The sequence below is a fragment of the Cryptomeria japonica genome, chromosome 3, assembly GCF_030272615.1.
Source record: "Cryptomeria japonica chromosome 3, Sugi_1.0, whole genome shotgun sequence".
Lineage (NCBI taxonomy): Eukaryota > Viridiplantae > Streptophyta > Pinopsida > Cupressales > Cupressaceae > Cryptomeria > Cryptomeria japonica.
Genome location: NC_081407.1, coordinates 600,656,321 through 600,680,651, shown reverse-complemented (window position 1 = coordinate 600,680,651; position 24,331 = coordinate 600,656,321). Strand labels below are relative to the sequence as shown.

Below are 24,331 nucleotides of genomic sequence, written 5' to 3'. Positions count from 1 at the left end.
TTTGTGGGTATTTCTCTACCAAGACTCATGTTTTCTTATTCTACTTAGAATGGTGCCCTTCTTTTTGTGAGAGTTCACAAGTGCTTTTCAAAAAAATGCATCTTATTTCTGCTGAAATCATGCAACCTTTTCATTTTAAAACTCACATAAGGTTGCTGAAAAAATTGCACGAGAATTCAAACTGTTTTTCACACACATTTTTGTGGATTTCTACAAGTTTTTTGACAATTTTCGAAAAAATAATTGGTTTTAGGAGTGCAACGGGATATCAAAGGTTGTTTTTGGTCATTTACTAAAAAGTCGTGGTTTTTTGGTCTTGGTTAGACACAGCTGGGATTTCTGCAAATTTTGAATTGTACCTATTTAAAATCACAACTAGGGCTTTTACCAATAGCTTTTAAAAAAGTCATGGGTTTTTCTGAGTGCCCAAGGCAATGGCTAGGGCACATGTTTTCCAATATTTGCATTCTTTTCAAAATTTCATTAACAAAATTGTGGCTGTGTAGGGTTGATTGAAGTTTGACCTACATTCCTTCAAGTCTAACAACAGAAAAGTTCTTTATTTTCCATGATTTTGAATTGTGGGAGCAATGGCTTCTTTACCCAAATCATTTTGGAAGGCAGCCAACAATTCCTTGGCAAGAATTACAACACCTAGAAACAATGCACACTCACAATCTTCAATTACAGATGCCTTGACATGATCATACTTGGTAATGAAACTCAACCATCAGTTGCTAGTAAGGACTGAGATGAGTTTGATGAGTGTGCTCGAGAAGCCGTCATGCTGATAAAGTTATCATAAGATATGGAATCGCCTGCAAGATCTACACGAGATGTTAGAAAAAGGTAGAGGCTTTTTCCTAAAAAACAAGCTTTTCTCAATCATGATGGATGAAAAGATGTCTTTGCAAGATCATTTGATGAAGATCAAAGACAATTGTGATCAATTCTAGTCATAAGTTGCAAAATGTAAGAAGATATGGTCATAACACTAAAAAGCTTACCACGAGCACATGAACATATATCATTGAGACTCTCACAATCACATCTACCAATGTTGACCTGAAGTTCGATGATTTGTACAACAAGCTCTTGTAGCAAGACAGATGGAAGAAGTAGTTTGGTAGCAGCAATAGTAGTATGGAGCAAGCCTTTGCAACCAAGGACAAGCGCAAAGGCACATGGCCTCAGAAGAAAGGTCAAGGGAATTTCAATGAAAATACTTTGAAGAATCTGAAAGATATCATGTTACTATTGTGGTAAACTTGGACTTATTAAGAAGCATTGCGATAGAGGTTAGCTGAAAAGATATCCAACCCAAGAGGGCCTCCACAAAAGGCTCATGTTGTAGAGAAAACTGAGCACTCAAAAGGAGTTAGCCTTCTACACTTTTGTGATGTCCCCATCTAAACAATCAAAACATGATAATGCCCGCTCTAAAAATGGAATTTAATAATAAATAATACTACAATTAAAATATAAAAATATATATATATAACCAAATAAATGAATAAAATGAACTAAACAAAATCTTAATAATAATAATATAAATTTCTCAATATTATTTATGTTTTTAATCCTTGAGCTGATATTTACCTTTGGAGTCTTTGCCCAAGTCCTTGGGGCCCCACTTCTCCCTTCTTAATGGCTGGTGGCTGAAGATAATAGAAGAATCCAAGAAAACACAAATAAAATTTATCAACTCACCAGTTCTTTGAGCTTGAGTGCTGCTGCTATCTATAAGTGTCCAGCATATTACTTGGTATTACTTGGTAATCTTTGTGAAAGACCAGATCTGACACATGTCAAAATTGTCTCCCTTAAACTAAAAAAAGTCTTTCGAAACTCCTCTAAAAGTGAAATACGAACCACTCATTGAGCCACATGACCTCTTGTCTCCATTCACAGGCATATCATTTCCTATGCTGCCAATATAATAATCTGCAGAAATATTATATCCCACGCGAGTAGTCATTTGATGTCATAACACATGTATTGAACCGTCTAGGAAGTGATTACAGAACAACAAATTATATAGTCTATCACGGCAACCAGTCAAAGGCTACAATTTGTCTCCAAAGGAATCCTTTAACCAGTACCGAGTATAAAGTTTAAGGGACATCGGTGTCTACTAAAGCTTCCCTTCACCGCTTATGAAGGTAAAGATAACTAAGGCATCGATTAGTCCTGAAGAAAGATAACAAGTAATTATTAATAATAATAATAATTACCGAAGGGTGTGTTTCGAGTAATAAACCGATTTGTTTAAACATCTAAATGATGTGACTATTCATTCAACAAAATATAAGATGGCAATCAAATCCCTTCCATCAGAGGAGGGGGATTTATCTTACTTTCTTATTAGTAACCGTTATGGGGTCTTCAATAGGAATCGAATCAGTTCTACAAATAGAGCAGAAGGTTACCATCAATTAGATCAAATCAGAACTATTACTAAGTTACAGGCAGTAGCATCTTGTCGTCGGACATGCAAGGGGAACATTAATTCCCATTGTCAAATAAGAAAGATAAGTTCTGCCCACCATGGCAGGGCTTTACCAAGCCATTAGCAGGCATGTACCAGATCCAGAAATTGCAGCACTAATCAGAGATCAAAGTTGGCAATACAAGATCATGGCAGGGCTTTACCAAGCCATTAGCAGGCATGTACCAGATCCAGAAATTGCAGCACTAATCAGAGATCAAAGTTGGCAATACAAGAGAGGAGAAGGGATGTTTGGAGGGGCAGAAGCCAAATATGACTCACCACGTATGCCTGGATATAGATGGTGGATCGCTTATGGATCATCAGCTCCTGAACTGCAAGAGTTTGCTATTCAAATTTTGAGTCAAGGAGCAAGTTCATCAGCTTGTGAGAGGAACTAAAGTTGCTTTGACCACATCCATTCCAAAAAGAGGAACAAATTGTTGACTGGAAAGTTGGGAGATCTTGTCTATGTTCGCAGCAATTTGAAATTGCTGATGAACAAATCAGCAAAGAACACTTCTTTAGAACAAAATCTTGAAGGCATAACAATGCCAAATGTAGATGAGCCTGACTTTGCAGATGATGAACTGAGTAGTGATACAAATGATGATGATTTGGCATCCCAGCCAAGTGCTCTTGATGACTTAGAGTTATTTTGAAGTTCTAAAGTCTTTGACTGTTATTGTACCTTTTTGACAAAAGAACATCTTTGCAATCGTGAAAGCATATGCTTCCTATGGTTTATATTTTATAAATGTGTCATCTTTTTGTAATGATTTCAAATCTATTTATCAATGTTAAACTATTTAGGCAATTTTATAGATATATTACATATATTTATTAAAAGATTTAAAAAATTACATATGGCGAATTCAATTCGAATTTTCTACATTTCGAATTTTTTCCTCATCGAACTTCATTCGAATTTCAAAGTTGTCGAACTTCGAATTCGAATTCGAACCTGGTGACTTAGGTTGCAACCAATGAGGATCAAGTATGTAGACTAACAAAATCTCTATATAGCCTTAAGCAGGCACCTAGGGTATGGTACATTAAAATTGACATGTGTACATCAAAAGTGTAGGCAATGAGATCAATCTACTGGTCATTTATGCAGATGACAACATCATTACAAGTATTGAGGCGTATTTGATTGAACAAATCAAATGCAATTTGAGTAAGGCTTTTGACATGATAAACTTAGGCCCCCTACATTACTACCTAGATGTAGAAGTTTGGCAAAAAGGAGGTGGTATTATTATTTCTCAATCTAAACATGCCAAGAGTTTGCTCAACAAGTTCAGAATGACAGATTACAAAATCTCATCTACACTTACAGAGAACGGGTTGAAGCTTTCAGCTAAAACAAACTCAAAGGTAATCAATGAGTTAACATTCAGTGAACTGGCAGGTAACCTTATCTATCTTACAGCCACTAGACCTCATTTAAGCTATGTTGTGAGTCATATTTCCAAATCCATGACAGCACCTAAGGCAGAACATTGAGTTGCAGTGAAGCGGGTGCTGAGATACGTGAAAGGGAGACTTGACTTTGGCATTCTGTATAATAGTTGAAAAGATCCAAGGCTGGCTGGGTTCACAGATTCAAATTGGGTAGATTTTGTTGATTATAGAAAATCCACTTCTAGATATGTTTTCAGCATGGTACAGTTGCACTCACATGGACCAATAAGAAGCAGCACACAATAGCTCTTTCCTCGATAAAAGCATAGTATCAAGGAACCTTCAAAGCAGCATGTGAGGCAATATAGCTTTAAATGACGCTTTCAAACATGAAAATGTCTCAAGCAAGGCCTTCACCCTTGTTTTATGACAATCAAGGGGTGCTAAAACTTGCCAAGAATCTAGTCTTCCACAAGCGAACCAAACATGTGGAGCTTCATTGTCATTTTCATCAGGCAAGTTGTAGAAGATGGATTGAAGGTATTAGTGATGTTGTAGTATTGTCCAACTAAGGATCAAACTGCACACACTCTTACCAAGTCCTGGAGTCTTGAAAAATGTGTAACATTTCAGGATAAACTTGTAGTTAGTAGATTGACCATAAGGGAGCACATTAAAGTAATACTGTGATATTTAATTTATAATGGTCAATTATGTCTTTAGGATAGAATTTAGGAATATTCTTTATTCTTTTAGTTGTTGTTTTATCCTTTTATTTATTAGTTGTCAATCTTATCCTTTACGAATAGATCTTTTGTAAGTCTTATTTAAGGAGACATTTGTTACTTTGTTAATATCAAATATCTTGTATGCAATTTCTGGATTTGATTGTGTTGGAAATTTTTACCATCAACGTTTCGAATCACACTCCATGATTTTTCAACTCCTTGAACTCTCTTGCATCCTGATGATGAATCACGGAGTGTGATTCGAAACGTTGATGGTAAAAATTTCCAACACAATCAAATCCAGAAACTGCATACAAGATTCGAATGGATTGTGGAAATCTTATAGGTTTGATCAAATATCTTGGTAATCATATCGTGTCTTGTATTTTTGTAATACATGTATCAGTCCTTATTATAAAAAATGACTACAATTTTGAATAGGGGCCCATGTAACTTCTATGTACATCAATAAATGCTGAATACATTGGAGTGTGCCAAACAATTCTCTTTCAATCTCCATGCATTCATTCTTCTAATGGTTGATATCAAACCAAGTTCTAACAGGAGAAAGCAAGGAAACCCATAGATAAGGTAAACTATAACCAGTTTGTGAAGGCGATGAATTCAAGATCAAGAGAGACTATAACTGGTGAGAGAAAATCAAGAGGACTCAACCGAAAGGAAACGAGAGCAAACTAAAGTAATAGAAAGTGATAATAAGGAGGACCGACTACATTTGAGGCCAATACCGATTGAAGGCCCAACTGACCTGTTCTTAGATCCAACTGTCCAAAATAATTGTTTATTAAAATTGATGGCTTAGCAAGAGGTTTAATGGCACATAGGAAGAAGAATTTGAATTTAGTTATGCAAGTCAGAACTGTAGCCGCAATTGTGCTAAAGTGAAACCATTTTTTGAAAACAAAGACTTGGAAGCCCAAATCTTTGACTGCTATTCTGTTTATTACTTTCGGGTTCGGCTTCTCTTATTAGGATCCAAAAATGTGTGACGTAACTTATTGACATACATACACTGCAATGGATTGGCATGCCTGGACTGGCATTTGTTCTATCCATTAAGCATCCACGTCCACATAAACTTTCACTAGCATTTCAGTTTTGATTGATTTCCTGATGAGTGATGACATCACCACATTCACATTCACTACTGACTTACTAATATATAATTTTCTATATATATGGTCATCCCCAAAATTTAGGAAAAAATTTGTTGTCCCTGTGGCCCCTGTCCCATTAACTCAGAGAAACCTCACTTCCCATAGAATGTTGAATTTTGAATTCTACATGAAACTCCAAGAAAAATTAAAACGCTTAAACAACAAACAGAATGGAAAGCAAAAGTAGGCATTATCACCCCATTAAATCAACATAAAAAAATAGAAGACCCATTGATTACTACTTAGTCTATTATCAACTGCACAGACAAGCAAACTAACTACTGACACATGGAACAAAAGTGTATTCCTTTGCAAGGCTTGTGATTTCACAAGAAAAAATTAATAAAGTACAATTTCTATTGCTACAAATCATGTTAACGAATGGTAAACACCTTTCTATTGTCTTCAACATATGATCTAAGAAGGTAGCGCATATACTTGATTCTATCCTCATCAGAAACCAAAGAGAGAACCATATCCTCTCCAACAGCAGCCACACATGACGGATCAGGGCATCGTAATGTCAAGCATCCAGGACCATCTCCAATTGATGTATGAATGTAACCTTCACATTAAAAATTGACCATTAGCTTCTCTCTTAATTTATCTATCATTATTTTGACTAGATAAGTATTTTTTAGTCTAAGCATCATACCCAGCAAGTTCCAAACATGAAGCAATCAGAAAATAGGTGCTTCTCTACATCATGTCAAAGAAACGAACTCTATGAAACAATGAAATAAATCTTCATTATAAAAGGGTCATGGCATTTATTCACTGTGACGACTGGTTCTTCAAATTAAGAAATAAACATCAACAGGTTGCCAGCAAGTCAACCATACTATCTACCCAACTATACAAAAACATCTTGTAGTTCCATTAGATTATTTACAAACAAAAAGCTACTTACGTTACAGACTCCACGGTACATTTTAATCTAATATTGACAAAATCAGTTGCAATGGTCCACTCTAAGACAATACCTGCCCAACATGTGTCACAGAATTGATGGCCACAAGCAATAGCTTTCATCCGTTGACGAGCATAAGTGTCAAAGCATATACCACATGTCAACTGCTGATAGCAAAGCAATGCATGATGACGATTTGGAGCAATAAAAACAATCTATTCTATGCATAGGCAGATGCAAAAAAAATCCTGATTAAAGAATGCATTAGGAAACCAAGCTCACTTACCTCCTTTACATCTGATAGTATTTCAATTATTTGCCTTTCTAACAGGCCTACTGTCTTCCGTACATTTTCTTCATCTGCAAACCACTCATCATTGACCTTACTGATGCTCCTACAAAGGATACCACAAGTGAGTTCCAGTATAATAATCAACCAAATATGCCAACATAGCTATACTTTAAACAAGATAATCTACCTTGCACACACAAATATGTATTTACTAACTGAATGCTATTTAAATCAAGCCTACTTTATTATTGATAGTAATGGCTTGCAAGTACATAGAAGATGTGAACTAGTTGATATGATTTTCTATGGAGATTACCATCCTTAGGTATAAAGGTGCACATAATCAATCCATTAGAGGCCATCCAGCACCCATTAGCATTTTTATTCATATAATAAGATCAATCTTTGCCAGTTTCCTTATTGTTACCTTCTTGTGTTATTGTTTAGACACCAATGACTGCAATAGATAAATTTTGTCATGCAATGGCAATGCTTGGCATACACTTTAAGTCTAAGAGAGCAAGGTCCACCAAAGCTAAGTTGCCTTGCTTGTCCTCCACGGTAGCCTTTTACATTGACAAAACTTTTAACATCAGAAACGAAAACAACTTATTATCTCATGAAACTTTTAAGTTCTTTTTCCTATGATGTTTAGAATAATCTACATTGTTCCCAAGACAGTTCTCTAGTCAATATAGGCATTCTCTTCTCAATTGGCATTACAATGGAAGCATAACCTGTTTTTTGCAAATACTGCTTAATTTATCTAAAGCACCATCTACTGTGCATAGATTATTACTCCAAAACCAGACCTGCAGGGATTCAGAATTATTTTCCATCCCACAATTGTGAGATCTGCAGCAAGAGTAGGGAAAACAAGACGCATCTAAAACCTACAGAAACCAACTCTTGTACAGGAAATAATGTGGCAAAAGTAAGCTCTATGCATAATGTTCAAGAGAATCTTCTCCATTCAACTTCAAACCATCCTAGACTGTTGGCTTGAACATTCAGTTAAGTACACTGAATAAATGGCACAGAATCAGAGAATATTGTATTATTGCTAACAAGTTCATGCCAAAGGCTGTGTTACCGAGTACTTAGGCTGAGGTTCCGGTCCGGGTCCAGGTCCTGGTCCTGGTGCATTCCGGGAACCGATCTGGTGCCAGTATGCCCCCAGATTCACACAGGGTACTGCCCGGGCCCACAGGCAGTACCCTGGGCATACCCAAGGCCCGGGATGCCCAGAAAAAGTGTTTTCCAAACAGAACAAAACAAAACCAAAAACATTTTTGAAATCCTACACGCCCCCTAAAGCTACAGTGTGCCCTAAACATCATCTATTTGGTGTTTGGAAGTCATTTCACAAACACCAAGCACCAAGAAAACCAATTTTTCCTCCAAGCTGCCATTGTTGGGTTTTTTGAAGGTTGCATCATTACTTTCTGAAGGTGAAGGCTACTCCGGAGTAAGACACAACAAATGCTTAGCAATCATTGTATAAGGAAGATTTACACATTAAAGGGGAGAAAATCTTTCATTTTTTCCAAGTTTTCAATACATTTTTCAAAAAATTTAAAGCTTTTTTTTCTAAATTTTCAAGTTTATTTTAACTTTTTAAGTAATTTTGAATTATTATTTTAACTTTTTATACATAATAAGGGGTTATAATGCAGATTTTTTTAGTTTTTTCAATTGTGGTGTTGTTAATTTGTAATGTTTTTCATTTTATTTTCATACAGAATGGCTGGAAGTTTGTTCGGTTGCCCAAAATTAAAAGAGTAGTTTTAAAGTTGATGCAATGTTGCCTCTTTCGCAACATACAACAATGATTCTACAAATTCTTGGTGGAGGGAGTCTTCTTCGGCAATGTAACCATTGTCAAGAAGGGTATAGAACCTCATATTTTTGAGCGAAATCTCACTTATGGGACATCCTTTTACAAGGAATTAAAAAGGACTGCAAAGAATAAGAAGCAATAGATCAGAGGCTCTTGCAGATCCTCTTGCCAGGAAAAGCTCATAGAAACCTCCTAGTGGCTTCACACAACCAGCTGGCCCACATCCTTTCATGCCAATGAAACCATCTTTTGAAGAAGAGAATGTTTCAATTTCACAAAAAAAAAGAGGCCCATTCGACAAGGCCTTCAAAAATTAAATTAGAGAGGTTGAAAATCAAAGCATTGCTCTTTGCATTTATGGCGATGGGCTTCCTTTCAACGTTGATAGATCACCTTATTGGCAGGATATGGTGAATACCCTTTGCAATACACCTCCTAATTATGTTAGTCCTAGGTATGAAATGGTGCAACCCACCTTATTGGCGAAGGAGAAAACTTCAGTAGAGAACATCATTGAGAGTGATCAAGGTTACATGGTTTGAAACAGGTTTCTCCATCATTTTTTATGGATGGAAAGATAGCGAAAATAGACCATTGATCAATGTTATAGCAATGTCCCAAAAAGAGAGATGTTTTTCAAGGCAATGGATTATGAAGGGCAAATAAAAGATGCAAGTTTCATTGCCAATATCCTCATAGAATCCATTGAAATGGTGGGCCCTAAAAATGTTGTCCAAGTCATAATAGACAACGCAAAAAATTGTAGGGCACCTAGGTTTATAGTGGAGGCTATAGATAGTCACATTTTTTAGACACCATGTGCAGTCCACTCACTCAATTTGATATTGCAAAACATTGGCACACAAATTGAATGGGTCAAATAAGTCTACATGGAGGCCATGAAGATTCAAATGTTTTAGACTAATCATCATATGTCACAAGCTGTATTCAGGACCTTTTGCAACTTGGAGTTGTTGAAGGTAATTTAAATTTAATTTTTTAATATATTTTATAATGTTTTAATTTTTATTTTTTATTGTTGATGAATGATATGTGATGTTTATTTTTTTATACCATGTTAGGTTGTCTGGACAGGATTTGCATCTTACACAATCATCTTAAGACAACTTGTGAAGGTGTGAGAGGCCTTGAGTTCTATAGTCATCAACTTGTGGAGTGTATGGAGGCAATCAAGCACCGAAAGAGCCCAAAAAGTAAAAGCATTGATCCTAGATGATGAGTGGTGGGCTTGTGTGGAATATGTTTTGAATTTCATTGAGCCCATCATGAGCATGATTAAGTAGCTGATACTAATCATCCATGTTTGGGTGAAATTTAAGATGTCATGCACTCCACGGTGGAGAAAATAAGAGCAATAATAGAGGCCAAGAAACATGACCTGTTGGAAAAAAAATTCAAAATTGTGCAAAAGATTATCGTTGACTGCTGGAGCAAAATAACCACCCCCTAACATCTCTTAGCATTTGCTTTGTTGCCAAAGTATTATAGCAAAGAGGTACTTTCATTGTCGAGGAAGGTGACACCATATAAAGATGGGGAGATTAGTGCTGGCTATAAGGCTGCATTTAGAAAGATATATACAAATGAAGAAACCCAAAGTATTGTCTTGAGCGAATTAGGCCAATTCATAGCTTCAAAAAATCATGATGTTTTTGCTCTTGTAGACAAATATAGGAAAAGTGATGATGAGTGGTGGTATCCACACAGTCAAGGCTCCATTTGCTTGCAGCCTCTTACAATTCTCTCCCAAGTATGTATCTTTTTATTTATTTATTTTCTCGTTTTTCATTCGATGCTATCATGCTATATATTATATTTTTATTTTAAAATAATATAATTTTATAATTTGTGTTTTAACTTTTAAGTTTTGATTCTTGAATTATAAAATTAAATACTAATTGTATGCAAACTCAACAAGTTGCATGTTCTTCAGCTGAGCAGAATTGGAGTACATGCTTCTTCATCCACTCAGTCAAGCGCAACCATTTGGGTGCAAAAAAGAAGAGGGTTTGGTCTACATATACTCCAACTTTCATCTCTTTGTCACATAACAAAACTAAATACAATGAGGATGTGACAAAGAATTGGGATGTAACCTTTGAGTGTGCTGATTTAGATGCTGATTTAGGCAACTTCTGCATTTGACAAAACTAGTGGAAGTGGCAATCCAATTGATTAAGGTTCAAATGAAGTTGAACCAAATGTTGACCTTGGTGCTTTTGATAAAGAAGAATATGAATATTAAATATCAATTGTAATTTGAAATTTCATTGTGTAATGACATTGAGACTTGAGAATTATCATTTTTGCAAATTATGAATATGATATTACGAGGTGTTTAAATATTCTATTTATTAGCAATCGTAGATCTATGAGTATCGTTGTATATATATCTATGTTACCAAGAGACCCGTCTCCTACCCCCTGAGATGTGAACTGTGTTGGCTAATCGGTCAACACCTTGTTGGGATTCGCGACATGGCTTCCTCCCACCTCCCGTGGATCCTTGTCTCTAGTTCATTGACAGCTCGAGATTTTGGTGTAACGAATGCGGTGATTCCAATAATTGGTATCAGAGCGCTGGGTTATAGGTTCGAATTCCAGGAGGTCACCCTGTGGTCTCCTTAAAAGAAGTTCGCGGAACCCCCGTCAGTGCTGGGGGGGGGGGGGATTGTTGGCTAGTCGGTCAGCACCTCCTTGGCATTCGCGACATGGCTTCCTCCCGTCTCCCATGGATCCTTGTCTCTAGCCGCTCTCCCGTTCACTGACATATCGAGCTTTTGGTGTAACGTCAGCAGTCATTCCAACATACTGAAGACGGAGACGCGTCTCCGGTACCAGAAACGTCTCTGGATACTTCCCAATGCACAGGCCACTTAGATTAGCCATGGTACCAATATTATAAGCAATTTTAATATCAGCTTTTGTTCAATTTTAAATTTAACATTAAATTTTACCACTATTCTTGTTTTCAAAGATCTATGTCATGATATTTCCTAGTAGAAATTATTAAATTATATTTAAAAAAAATTGGCATCTCGAAGTACCCTCGTCTCCTATTTTTGAAATTTAGCCATACCAGTCTCCAAGTACCCCCGTCTCCCTATAACCTTGATACATATATATACACTCATACCTAGGGAAAAAAAAAATTGTACCTCCATACCAAGTTCTAGTTCTCGTACCCTCACCTATACCCAAATTGACAACTTAGGCCAAAGGGTGTATGTTGGACAACTCTAACAAGAATGACCATAACTAAGCTTACAACTTAAAATTGTGCCCTCAATAACTACACGCTATGAAGTTGGGTTTGGCAAATATGGCCCATGAATCGACTAGGTTTAATTCAGATTTAGGTACAAGGCTAGAGCAGGTTGGGTTCCCCAAGGTTCAAGCCTAGGCACTATATGTTCCCTATGGATCAAAACCAGGCCATACACAAGCATAATTGCAAAAACCTATCTTAACCACCACCACTGGAGGCAAAAAAAGGGGGAACACAAGTGCCAAAATGGTGAAGGAGAACATGTGAAAAGGAATGCACAACCCTAGAAGGGCAGTAAATGGCTGCCATTTTATACCACCAAAACTGCACTCTCCATCATGGAGAACAAGACCTCTAGAATCATCTATTTTGTTAAGGGACTTGACGAGAGAGGGGTGTGGAGCAGCCAAGTAAAGATTGACAAGGGTGCAAGAGTTTGTCAGGAGTAATATTCTCCTCATTTCATATAACACTATATATAATTTATAAATTATATATTTATACATTATGTTTTATGCATTAAATATTATATTTTACATAGATATAAATATATATTTATGATTCTATAAAATTATAAGCTATGCTCCACGGTAGACATCATTGGCCCTAAAACTGGCATCCCCATCCACAATAGCATTTTTTGACGGTCAGATGGCATGGGAGGTCCCTTGGCCTTCTCATTTTTTTTCTAGAATCTCAAAACGTTTGGCTGCCACAAGGACAGCCAAGGAGTTTGCAGCCCCTTGACCATGCCAAGGACACCCAAACATCCCAGACAATAAAAATCCAATTTCAAGTGTGTAAAAAAAATACTTGAGATTTCATTAGAGCTATAAAGTAAAAATTGAAATGGTTACAACTTGCAAACCAATAAGCGATTGACTGGTAGAACAAGAATGTGGAAATGTGGGAGCAAATCCTACAACCTTTGGTTATCAATGTTATCCAGTGGTACATTCTACATAGTACGTAATCATCACCATAGAAAACTAATAGAAAATTGGCACTAGAAAGATGTTAAAAAATATTAAATAGGTATTGTTGTTCCTTTGCCATAGAAGAAATTGGCTTTTTGCCAAAAGTGGTGGCAATTTTTATTTTTGAGAATGAGAAGTCAACCGAGCATGTCAACACACAGATGCTGGAAATTCAAGAAGTTTAAGAATATGTACACCTTTATTGCTCAACTTGGAACACTTTCATTGATAACAATTTCGTTACAATTGCAACTTAGATTTGATCATTAAACCCTCTACAAATAATAATTTAAGTTGTCCCAACTAAAATTGTAGGCAAAGTGGTATACATTTTGTCTATTTTGATTTTGTAGCCTCTTCCAAAGCTACTTTTAAAAAATTTGGGGTCACATAAGTTTATTAGGTTGACCTTATGATTTTTGGGCATCGTGAGCATTATGATCACTTATCCAATTTGTATTTACATAGGGTAAAAAACAATAAACTTAAATTTTGATGTCCGTTGCTAATTTGCAGTATTATGTTCAGTGAGCTGAAAGTTGAAAGGAACCAGACATTGCTGCATTTTCTTGTTCTTGTTCTGAAGGTTCTGCGTAACCAAAAAAATATACCAAGATACTTTGTAAATTGTGGTGATAGTTGTGGCAAAAGGAGGGGGCAACAAAAGATGAATTTTTTACTAATAATTGTTTGTGATGAATAGAATGAATTAATATAAACCACAATCTATGAGGACAAAGAGGTATCAAACCTCTATTTTATTGAGACTTTATAGCCAGATGCTCAATTGATTATCCAGATTTCAGTGTTAGTTGGCAAGTTTTAATAAAGGTGGATAAATAGAAACTCACAGAAGGTCATAAGTTATAACATGAGGCAATGGATAAATTCAGCAGGGCCATCAGAATGACATTTGATAGTCAACCTGAAAACATTCCTGTTTAAGAAAAATTGAAGATGAGAAGTGAGATAATCGACTGCATATAAACAAAATGTTGCAAGGTAACGCATAAATCCAACCTTCTTCCATGAATTGAAAGTTGTTTGATTGGGTTGACAGGTTTTACCCTAATTAGTAAACTTGGAGATCAGTTCGCAGCTGCAAAAGATCCCAAAGGATTATATGCATATTCAAATTGATAAGAGGAAAATGAAATTTCCTTCTATTATTATTTACCTTTGAAAACTCAATCTTTAAGTTGACCTTTGCAATTTAAACTAAAACTGATATATTATTGTTTAAAAATTATTATTTTTTAAACATTATTAAAATATTCCTAGATGCTTGGTGAAAAACTTTTGGCATCGATGCTCCTGAGCTTCAAAGGATGTTATCTTATCTTGAATCAATTCTACAATATTTCTTGTCATAAGCATAGTTAGAGTGTGTTTAAATACATAAAGTCAATAAAAGCTAACCCATTAGCACAAAAGATGAGAAACCATCTCCTCTTTATGTATTTGCGATCTTTGCCTCTCTATTAAACAATTTAAAGGTTTGAAGCTCTGTTTCTTTCAATTAAGTTTTTGACTTACTATTTTTAGATTTCCTTTATAGTTTATCTCATAGTAGCCTTACATTTGAAAAACCTACAATTAAACCCAATCAAGTATGTCTCATTGCATTTGCCATGCCATTCCCAAATTTATCCAAAAGTTGTTTTGTTTTTTTATAAACAAATTATTTGGCTTATTTTAGATGCAGAAAATTATAGAGCAAATATCGAATGACCATAATTGTTTTAGGGTTAAGGTATTTTGTTTTCTTCAACTTTGAATAGAGTTCTTTTAAAAGTAAAAAATGTAAATCATGATAAGGTTTTTCTTTTAATTTATATGTAATATGCAGCCCCGTTCTGCCTTTTTTTTGTGTTTTTGCAATTGTTTATAGAAGAAAGAAGAGTGCAGATAATAGAAATACTTGCAGCAATCAAATAACTCAGAAATTGACAATATTCAGCAAACCCACAAGGCTGGAAAAATTCCGATTTAATTTCCGAACTGTAGATACAATACATCTCATAAATATGAACCACCCAGTTCTTGAGTTGACATTATAAACACATTTCAAGGATACCAATAAAATGCAACAATGAAGAAGTCTGATTTGTAACTGAAATCTGCAAACTAGCATCAACCATTATGGATGCCACTCTCCACAGTCATCTCCAATGTCCAAGAAATGGGTGTCTTTGCATGCACCCACCCTAGAAGTCCCCAAACGGCAGCACAAACCTCAAAAACCCCAATCGACCTCCTTCCTAGAACTCCACGTCACTCCCAAGCATGCATGGCCATCTTGGTATGATGTATAGCCAGCAAGGGAAGCACAAAAAATCCTCAAATCTGCTGTTAACTCACTCAGATATTCTCAAATAATCTTTCCTTCAATCTGTAATGAGCCCCTTGTAAATCAAACTGAAAATGAAAATTTACAATGAACTCCAACTGCAATTTATGTATGAAACCACCAAGGAATCTTTCAAATTGGGTCCCTCACAAACGTGGAAAATGTTGCCTATAGGGGACTTTATCCTCACAAATCTTCAGGAAGAAGAAGCTCCTCCAACAAAGAAGAATATCAAAATATCGATTCAAGCATTACCAAAATGAGCTCCAAAACCCATTTAAATAGGCTCCCCAATTCCCACACCCAGCTACGGCTGTAATTGCAACTTATCTCACATTCTTCTAACTCCCTCATAAAGTGATGCCCACTTCTAGATGACCCATTTCATTAAATATTTATACTTTACAATTGGGCACTCATATAGTCCAAAATTGAATAAATTAAAATAACGATAATGTTAACTATTTAATTTAACTTTACAACTTATAGTTGTAAAATAAAAATCCTAGACTACATCAAATATCAAGATATTGATATCCACTACTTCCACCAACACATCTAAAAACAGTAACACTGCCAACTAGCTCAGTCAGTGCCCAAAACTGACTTACTAAAAATATAAGTATTGGAGAACTCAACCAAATCCACTCCAAAAAAGGGCGTTACACACAACATAACCATCGAAGCTTAAATAAACATCTGATACTGCCAAACTGTTGGAAAAACTATCACCAAGAGTTCTCTAACCCTAACTCATTTGCCTACAGAAACCCACTAAATAGGCTAACCGTCCGCCATAATAAACTAGTTAGTGAGATTATAATTCGTTGTATATTAATTTCAAAGGAGACAAAGGCTCCTTAAAAAGATATTAAAAGAAGATATTTCCGTAACGGAAACAATCAAGAATAGACACACAAAAGACAGAAAGGAAACTTCCTAAAACTAACTAGAGACAAAAGACATAAAAGGAAGTTTCTAAATACTAACTAAATGACTAAGATGACCATTATATCAATATGACAATATTAATTTAATACCCTCCTTTAATAGTCATCCTTCTAACTACCCTATAGAAGACTTACATAATCTGTAGGTAATTTGGCCATGAATGCAAAGAAGGTTGGCCCCTTCTCCTCATAATGCTATGTGACATGAACCTACTGCTGAGACCCTCTTTGGTTCTGCAAAACTTTTGGATATGACCAAATTTCTTCTACCACAATCCTTCCAACATGATGTTGGGTAACAAAGTCATCCCTCCCTTTATCCAGAGACATCGAGATCAACTTCTCAAAACTCACGTTTTTTGTATGAAAAAACAAATAACCCATAATGATTTCTTTTAGAAAAAAACCAGAAAACTTAGAAAACAGCAACACCCTTCATGATATTTTGTGGAAAAGATCAAAAAACCCTCCAACAGAGAAAGAACCCATTATTTTTGTGTGAAAAAATTGTGCAAAAAACGAACAGAGAAACCACAATTTTTTAAGAGAAAATCGTCTAAAACCCTCTATGATTTTTTGTAGAGAAAAATCAAAAACCCATCCACAATTTTTTAGGAGAAAATTGTACAAAACCCCCAAGCTTGTTCAAAAACTTTACTCGCGGCCATCACATGTAGTAAAGAGAAATAAAACTCGATATTTGCAAAAGAAAATCAAGCAAAACCCTTCCATGATTTTTTGCAAGAAAAAATCAGAAAACTCACGAATTTTTTACTAAAAGTATTTGCCAAAAAAGAACCTAAGGTCTGATACCATGAAATGATAATTCAGTGTATATTAATTACGAAGGAGACAAAGGCTACTTATAAAGAGATTACAATATCATCTTTCCATAACGAAAACAATCAAGAATAGAAACACGACAGACAGAGACAGAATGGAAACTTCATAAAACTAACTAGAGATGAAAAACATAAAAGGAAGTTTCTAAATACTAACTAAACAACTAAGATGACCATTATATTAATATTAATATATTACTTAAATAGATAGGAAGGGGACATCACATTGTATCTTGAAGGGGACATCACATTGTATCTTGAGGGGACACAGAGCAGCTCTTAAAATAGTAGTTTGTTTTCTACATAAACCTCTTAAGTGAGTAAAACAGATTTTGTTTAAATATTATGCATTTTTATAGTTAAATGTTTATGATGTATAACATCTATTTTTATCTATATGGTTATATTTGACATGAATTAGCATAACTAGTTTTTTCTTTATTTTTACAAATAGCATTTTGTCTTTTAGTTCCCAAGTTCTTCCCATTTTGAACACAGCATATTGGATTTCATTTATACTTTTACAACACACACACATTGACATAACTAAAAATGAACTGCAAATTTCAAAGTACAGAGTTTATGCATCCACTCGTCATATTATTTAAAATTCCAGTCACAAAGATAAAAATAGTTGTTTCCCTCCTCAAACTACTTAAAGGATATATATATGTTCTGCATCTCATTGTCATATTAATCTACTTTCAATTCCACAATCACAACAAAGATAAAAAAGGTTGTTTACCTTGCATTTCCTCGGTCTGCTTCTTTGACCTATACTCTTTTGCCTGTTGTAATTTGCCACCATACATTAGAAGATTTTGCAGGCCACATATATTAACATCCACATCCTATCCCCTATCCGCTGGAACTCACAAGTTTGAGCCAAGTTGCTACCCAGGCCAGAAATATTTGCTTGCTGAGCTTGACTTGGGAGACTCTTTGAGTCATCCTCAGAATGCCTCAAGTCTAATTTGATAAATAAAGCTTCAATTATGTAACTCAGGAAAGCAAACACAATCTTGCAAATAATCAAGCATCTATAATATTTCACCCCTATGAGAATCTCTAATTTTTTGTTCCCCATGTTATATTCCCAACGCAGTCCCCACTAGAATCGTCACTTTAATTTTCAATGGGGTGTTTACCATCCACAGGCAATTAGAATGATTATATCTTTCTTTATATACAACAAATTGGTTGGATAGAATATTGTAATTACAAATAATGGATAACAATGAAATTTGGCAATCTCAGTTTAGAAGTGTAAGGTGGAACGTAGTCTAGCACTTGCTATGCAAACAATACAGGTTCAATTATGTATAGACTGTATCCCAAATTTTATACTTCATACAAGAATGGATTCAAGTTCCAATAGTTATGCTACGATATGTCTCAAGCAGATAATATTTGGTGCAGTTCTTGGGTGATCTGCGAAAATGGATAACCCTTGATTAAAGCATCAAATTTAATGCTTTCCAACTCATATAAATGATCCCTTAATTAATAAGGTACACACACACACACAAAGTTGATTTAATAACTACCTGTTGATGTGTCTTTTGTACATGACCAAACACAGAATAAAATACCTAAAGGTACCTTATCCTCTCTTGAATAAAGCTCCCTGAATGCTGAAGATTTCACAGAAGGATCAATCGGAGTAACTCCAAGGTTCTGGTATGTAGGGTCTCTATGTGTGGATAAGCTCTCGCGGTATGATGTGATTTTTCTGGAATCACAAGGGGACTTACATTCGATGACCTGAGCGTCTGATTTGCTTTGGATATCACTGGAACATGGGTCTTTACTGATCCTTGATTTTAAAAAAGAGAAAATTCTAATTCTAACACTAAGAATGTAGGAGCAATGGATGATCTTTGATGAAAGTCTAACTAAGTCTTGCTTTGACATGCTAGGATCATCTCCACAAGGTTAGTGCGATCTTCTAAGGATAGCTTTATGATGTTTAGATCATCGCTACAACCATAGACACCGTCAGGTTGATGCATATCAATGAAGAAGCGATAAGTGAAGTTAAGCTTAAGTTGAATGATTACAGTTGACTACGCAAGGCAAGTTTGCAATCAACAAACCGCTAGTAGTATGGATATACAAATTTCACCATTGATCATACAAATTTCTTCCATTCATCTAATAACATGAAATTAAACTTGAGAAGTATAGAGACCATGCAAATTGTCGAATCAACACATAGAATTCACCATTTCTTCAATGAAGTTTACATGTCTTTTGCAACAATGTCTTGACAACAATCTTTGCCTTCTCTTTCTACTCTACCCTAAAAGCTAATTGCTCTTGAACTACCACTACTGATTATTGACTATCTCTAACTATTCCCCAACTATTAACCCTTACAAATGAGGAGCCAAGGCTTTATATAGAGAGCCCTTTACTAATTGACGGCTCTGATTGACTTAGAATCAATGGCTAGGATTACAGGATAGAAACCCTAATTAGGGTTTGTTATACTAAACTTCCTTAGCCAATGAGAAAATTACATTCAATGAGTGTGGACCAATAGGAAGCAAGGGTAGGTACACCGAAATTTGTGTCATCTCCGATAAATGAGGTACATTGAATCTGGTCATGTTGAGGTGGACCAATCCGACCGGAGGAATGATGACTGGGATGCCACCTTGTCTAATGCTTGTGACTTGGTTGATCCTTTTCTGTCTCTGACGTGATGAATGATGTACTTCCTTTGCTTGATAAGGCTTCCTTATTGTCAAGTCTTCCTTCTCCAGTAGCATATCTTGCCCTGAAGTGCTGGCAAAGCCTTTCTTTGTCATCATGTGGTTCCTTAGTGTGGTGAAGTGAAGGTTTTGGCAACTTCTTGAACACCTATAGTTTTCCAACGTTTCAAAACACCTTGAGTCCATCTTTGTGCTTTTGGAATGTCCTTGATGAGGATGCACTGGAATAGGTCGTCCTTATCCAGGCTTGATCTTCTTTTATCTGCAAAATAAACCAAAGGATGATTAAGCACATATGACATATGCATTTCAACATAGCATTTTCCACCTTAAATCATCAACAAAAAGGCATTAGAATGAAATTCGTTCAAAATCCTCCCCAAGGACAGGCCCTATAAAAATTTCGCTCTAGACCCTTTGGAAGGGTCAGGAGCGAAATTTGTATTTTAGCTCAAATTTCATCTTCTCCTTGCCTCGAACTTCTCTTGACCTTTGAATTGCTTTCTCCTAAAGATATCATTGATTTGACCCCCAAAAAGACCAAAAAGAGGATTTCGCTTTGGACCTTGGCCAAGGACGGGACCTATAAGGAATTTCACTCTGGACCCTTTGGAAGGGTCAGGAGCAAATTTTGCATTCTTGGCTCAAATTCTTCTCACTTTGTGACCATACTTGCTCAGATGCATGTCTAAGGATCCCCTTAATCTCAACCAACATCAAGTTTGATGCAAAATTGGAGCGAAAAGGAGTTTTTAAGGATTTCGCTCTAGACCCTTTAGAAGGGTCAGGAGCGAAATTCACATTCTAGGACAAATTCTATTATTTCTCAACTCCAAAATGCCTTCCAAGGCAAGCATACACTAGTCTTCTCTCCATCAAGACCTAGGAATCCACCACTTGACCTTCATCATGAGCAAATTAGGTGAAATTGAGAATTTCACTCTAGACCCTTTGGAAGGATCAGGAGCGAAATTCTTGACTTGCTTGTTTTCCTTCACCAAGGTCTATCCTTTTCGCTCTCTATACTTGGACTCTCATCTTTGGATCCCTCTCCCATCCATGCAACACTTGTTTGACCCTCAAAATGGCTAGAAAGGAGAATTTCGCTAAAAATCATGGCCAGGGACAGGACCTATTTAAGATTTCGCTCTGGACCCTTTGGAAGGGTCAGGAGCGAAATCCTAGTTTAAGCTCAAAATCTTGATCATTGTTGGCCTCAATCAATTCAAAGGCATGCCTAGGGGTCCTTCCAAGCTCAATCTACCTTGATCCACACTTAGCTTGACACAAAAATGGAAGGAAAAGAGGGATTTTGGGAATTTCTCTCTGGACCCTTTGGAAGGGTCGAGAGAGAAATTCTAGTTTTGAGCACATTTCTTCATTCTTTCAACTCCAAACCACCTCAAAAGGCAAGGACACGTCACTCCACACCTATCTATGCCATAAAAACCAAGGATTTGACCATCTCCAAGGGAAAATAGGTGTCCTTCAAGAATTTCGCTCTGGACCCTTTGGAAGGGTCAGGAGCGAAATTCTAGTTTTAGCTCAATTCCTTCACGTTTGGTGATCATAAGCAACTCAAAGCCATGCCTAAGGACATCTTCAATCTTGATCCACACTTGGCTAGACATAAAATTGAGAGGAAAGGGTAGATTTTAGAAATTTCGCTCTCGACCCTTTGGAAGGGTCAGGAGCGAAATTCAAGATTGAGGCTTGATTCTTCATTCCCTTCGCCCTCATTCACTTCCTAAGGAAAAACATGTTGATTTACTTCCAAATACTCCCAAGGAACTAAGATCTTGGTCCAAACAAGGAAGAAATGGGTGTGCATTCTTGGAATTTCGTTCTGGACCCTTTGGAAGGGTCAAGAGCTAACTTCTTGACTAAGGTTGATTTCACACTCTATTGCTTCTCTTTGCCTTCAAGCTTGATCAAACTCACTTCTCCTCACAATAATCAAATCCATCTGCCATCCTTTTAGCTCAAAACAAGGTCGTTTTCATCATTTTAGGCAAGATAGGGGGTCAAACTGAGGATTTCGCTCTGGATCTAGGCCAAGGACAGGACCTATAGGGAATTTTGCTCTGGACCCTTTGAAAGTGTCAGGGGCGAAATTCTCCTTTTGGGTTGATTTCTACCACTTCATCACCTCAAACCTCTTCTCAAAGGCAAATATGCATCAAAGCCTCCTCAACCATGCCTCAAAAATCCAAAACTTGGCCATATCAAAGAGCAAAAACTTGAGAAAATAGAGAGCAGAATCCTAAGTAATTAACCTCATAAAATAGATTAGAAATTATTGTAGGAATTTTTGCAAAATAAAGGTTCACAATAATAATAAATTTACTATAATTTTGAAATTATATATTTATATGTTTATAAAAAAGTAACATATAATATTTTCAAAGGGCTTCAATGTCACTTCATTACACACAGATTTATCGACTTCTTTGGGGCATCAAGGCCTTGTCAGTCATGGTTGCTTGAACCAATGCTTGTCTAGCCCCACAACCTGGACAAGGCTTGAATCAGATTTTTCCTGCCCAAAGCAATTTTTGTAATCATCTAGGCAAGAACACTTGTCTTCATCTAAATCCTCTCACAAGCAGATGATAGTCTTAGTCTTGGCATCTCTATGGCTACTAGTGCCAGTGCCAATGCCCTTTCCTTTTGGTATGGAAGGTTATGGATATATGCATCAGAGACTTCTTTTGAGCACAATTAGGTGGTCCTTGTGGTGGAAAATGTCCTAATGGTGGAGTTTCTCATTTGGAGAAAATGACTAACACAAAGACCCTATTCCATCTAACACAAGGACCATTGGTTGAACAAGGAGGGGGTAAGCCTTTGGGCTGAATCTGTTTTGGGGATAAGGTTTGTTCCTCTTTTCCCTCTCAAAGGGTTTTGCTGTTTTGTTATTTCCCTTTCATGATGTCCTTCTGGATGATTTGTCGAAATAGAACTGGGGTTGAGAAGAGATGAGTATCTCTTTTGACCATATTTAGCGTGTCTTGTAAGATCTTACTTTTCTCAGCTTTGCTTTGCATTATGGGTTCGAATTTATGGGTTACTCCCTAGAATTTTTCAAAAGAAAATGTTTGTAATGTCCCCTTTTGTTAACTACCCTAGCTTTGCCCTAGATCACTATTCTTAGTTAATTAAGGGAGGGTTAGAGAAAGGGTGCCTTTATCTTCTAAAAGCAAAATCCTTTATCTTCTAAAAGGAAAATCAGTTTTGCCGGTCCCTTTATTGTTTTCCGTTCTGCTAAAGTATTCTCCCTTTTTATTCTTCTTTCATTCAGATCAGAGTGTAGATCGAACTTTTGTATGTGTTTTCTATCTGCATTAGAAAGTCACTGGTAATCATACCCAGATGCTGTTATAAGCAATCAGTCAGATTCGGTGTGACTTTCTGAAGGTCTATGTCTTTAAGTCTGATCCGCCTGTGGCGTTGGTGTAATTCTGAGTGCCGTCCATTTTTCTCCAACTGATTCCTTTCCTTTATATCACTCAATGTGAGGGAGGGGTCACACCTCTTCATCATGCATGCTCTTTGGCAAGAGACACACCCTTTCACCATTAGAGCCCTTTGAAAGAGTGCAACTCTTCATTATTTATGCCCTTTCAAAGGGACACAACCTTTCACAATCAGATCTGCACTTCTTATTTAAATCAGATCTGTGTTAATGCATGGTAGCTACAGTAAGATAAATGATTGAATGAGAGATAAATGAAGTCTCTCATTCAATCATTTATCCTATCGATTAAACCATTAAGAAAAACTTCAAGCTATTTTAATTGATGATTATTCCTCATGTATATCAATATCGATAATCATATCATGGCATATTGGTAATCAATGATAGTTATCTAGTTAACCATCTATCCTGATCTATATCGGATGTGTTCTCAACAAGAGATTATTATATTGCTATCGGGTGGCATAGTAATGCACCGGTTAATGAATATAACCCTTAGTTAAGGATCGGTGTCGGTTAACATAGACACCGATTCACTTCGGTTAATTTGCAATGCCAAACGCCATCATTGCCCGATTAATATTGGGTTGGTAAATATGTTATATGTTACGTGAACTCCGATTAATATCGGGCTGAGAAATATGTTTAACACCGGTTGATATTATATACCAAAGGGTGTGATCAAGTAGTGTCTTGATTGGTCATGTCCATAAGACATGACCGGTCAAGGCACTGCTTGATCCTCCCCTCTCATATATATATATATATATATATATATATATATATATATATATCATTTGGCATTTGAGAAAGAGGATATTGAAATCAATAAATACTCCTCTTACCTGCCAAACAAAGAAGATAGTCAGAATTATAATTAAGATT

General features: G+C 36.1%; 1 protein-coding gene across 4 annotated transcripts in view; it reads right to left on the bottom strand.

Moving 5' to 3' along the window:
- LOC131070369 (probable E3 ubiquitin-protein ligase ARI8) overlaps positions 1-24,331 on the bottom strand; it is a 161,743-nt gene that overhangs the window by 55,587 nt on the left and 81,825 nt on the right. For 3 of the 4 annotated variants that reach the window (XM_058005871.2, XM_058005875.2, XM_058005873.2), the window contains exons 3-5: positions 6,998-7,106; positions 6,785-6,875; positions 6,194-6,366 (exon numbers count right to left, since the gene is read on the bottom strand). In XM_058005871.2, coding sequence (XP_057861854.1) covers positions 6,194-6,366; positions 6,785-6,875; positions 6,998-7,106 — 373 coding nt within the window. The remainder of the gene's footprint in view (positions 1-6,193; positions 6,367-6,784; positions 6,876-6,997; positions 7,107-24,331) is intronic. The other variant, XM_058005872.2, reaches the window with a different exon arrangement.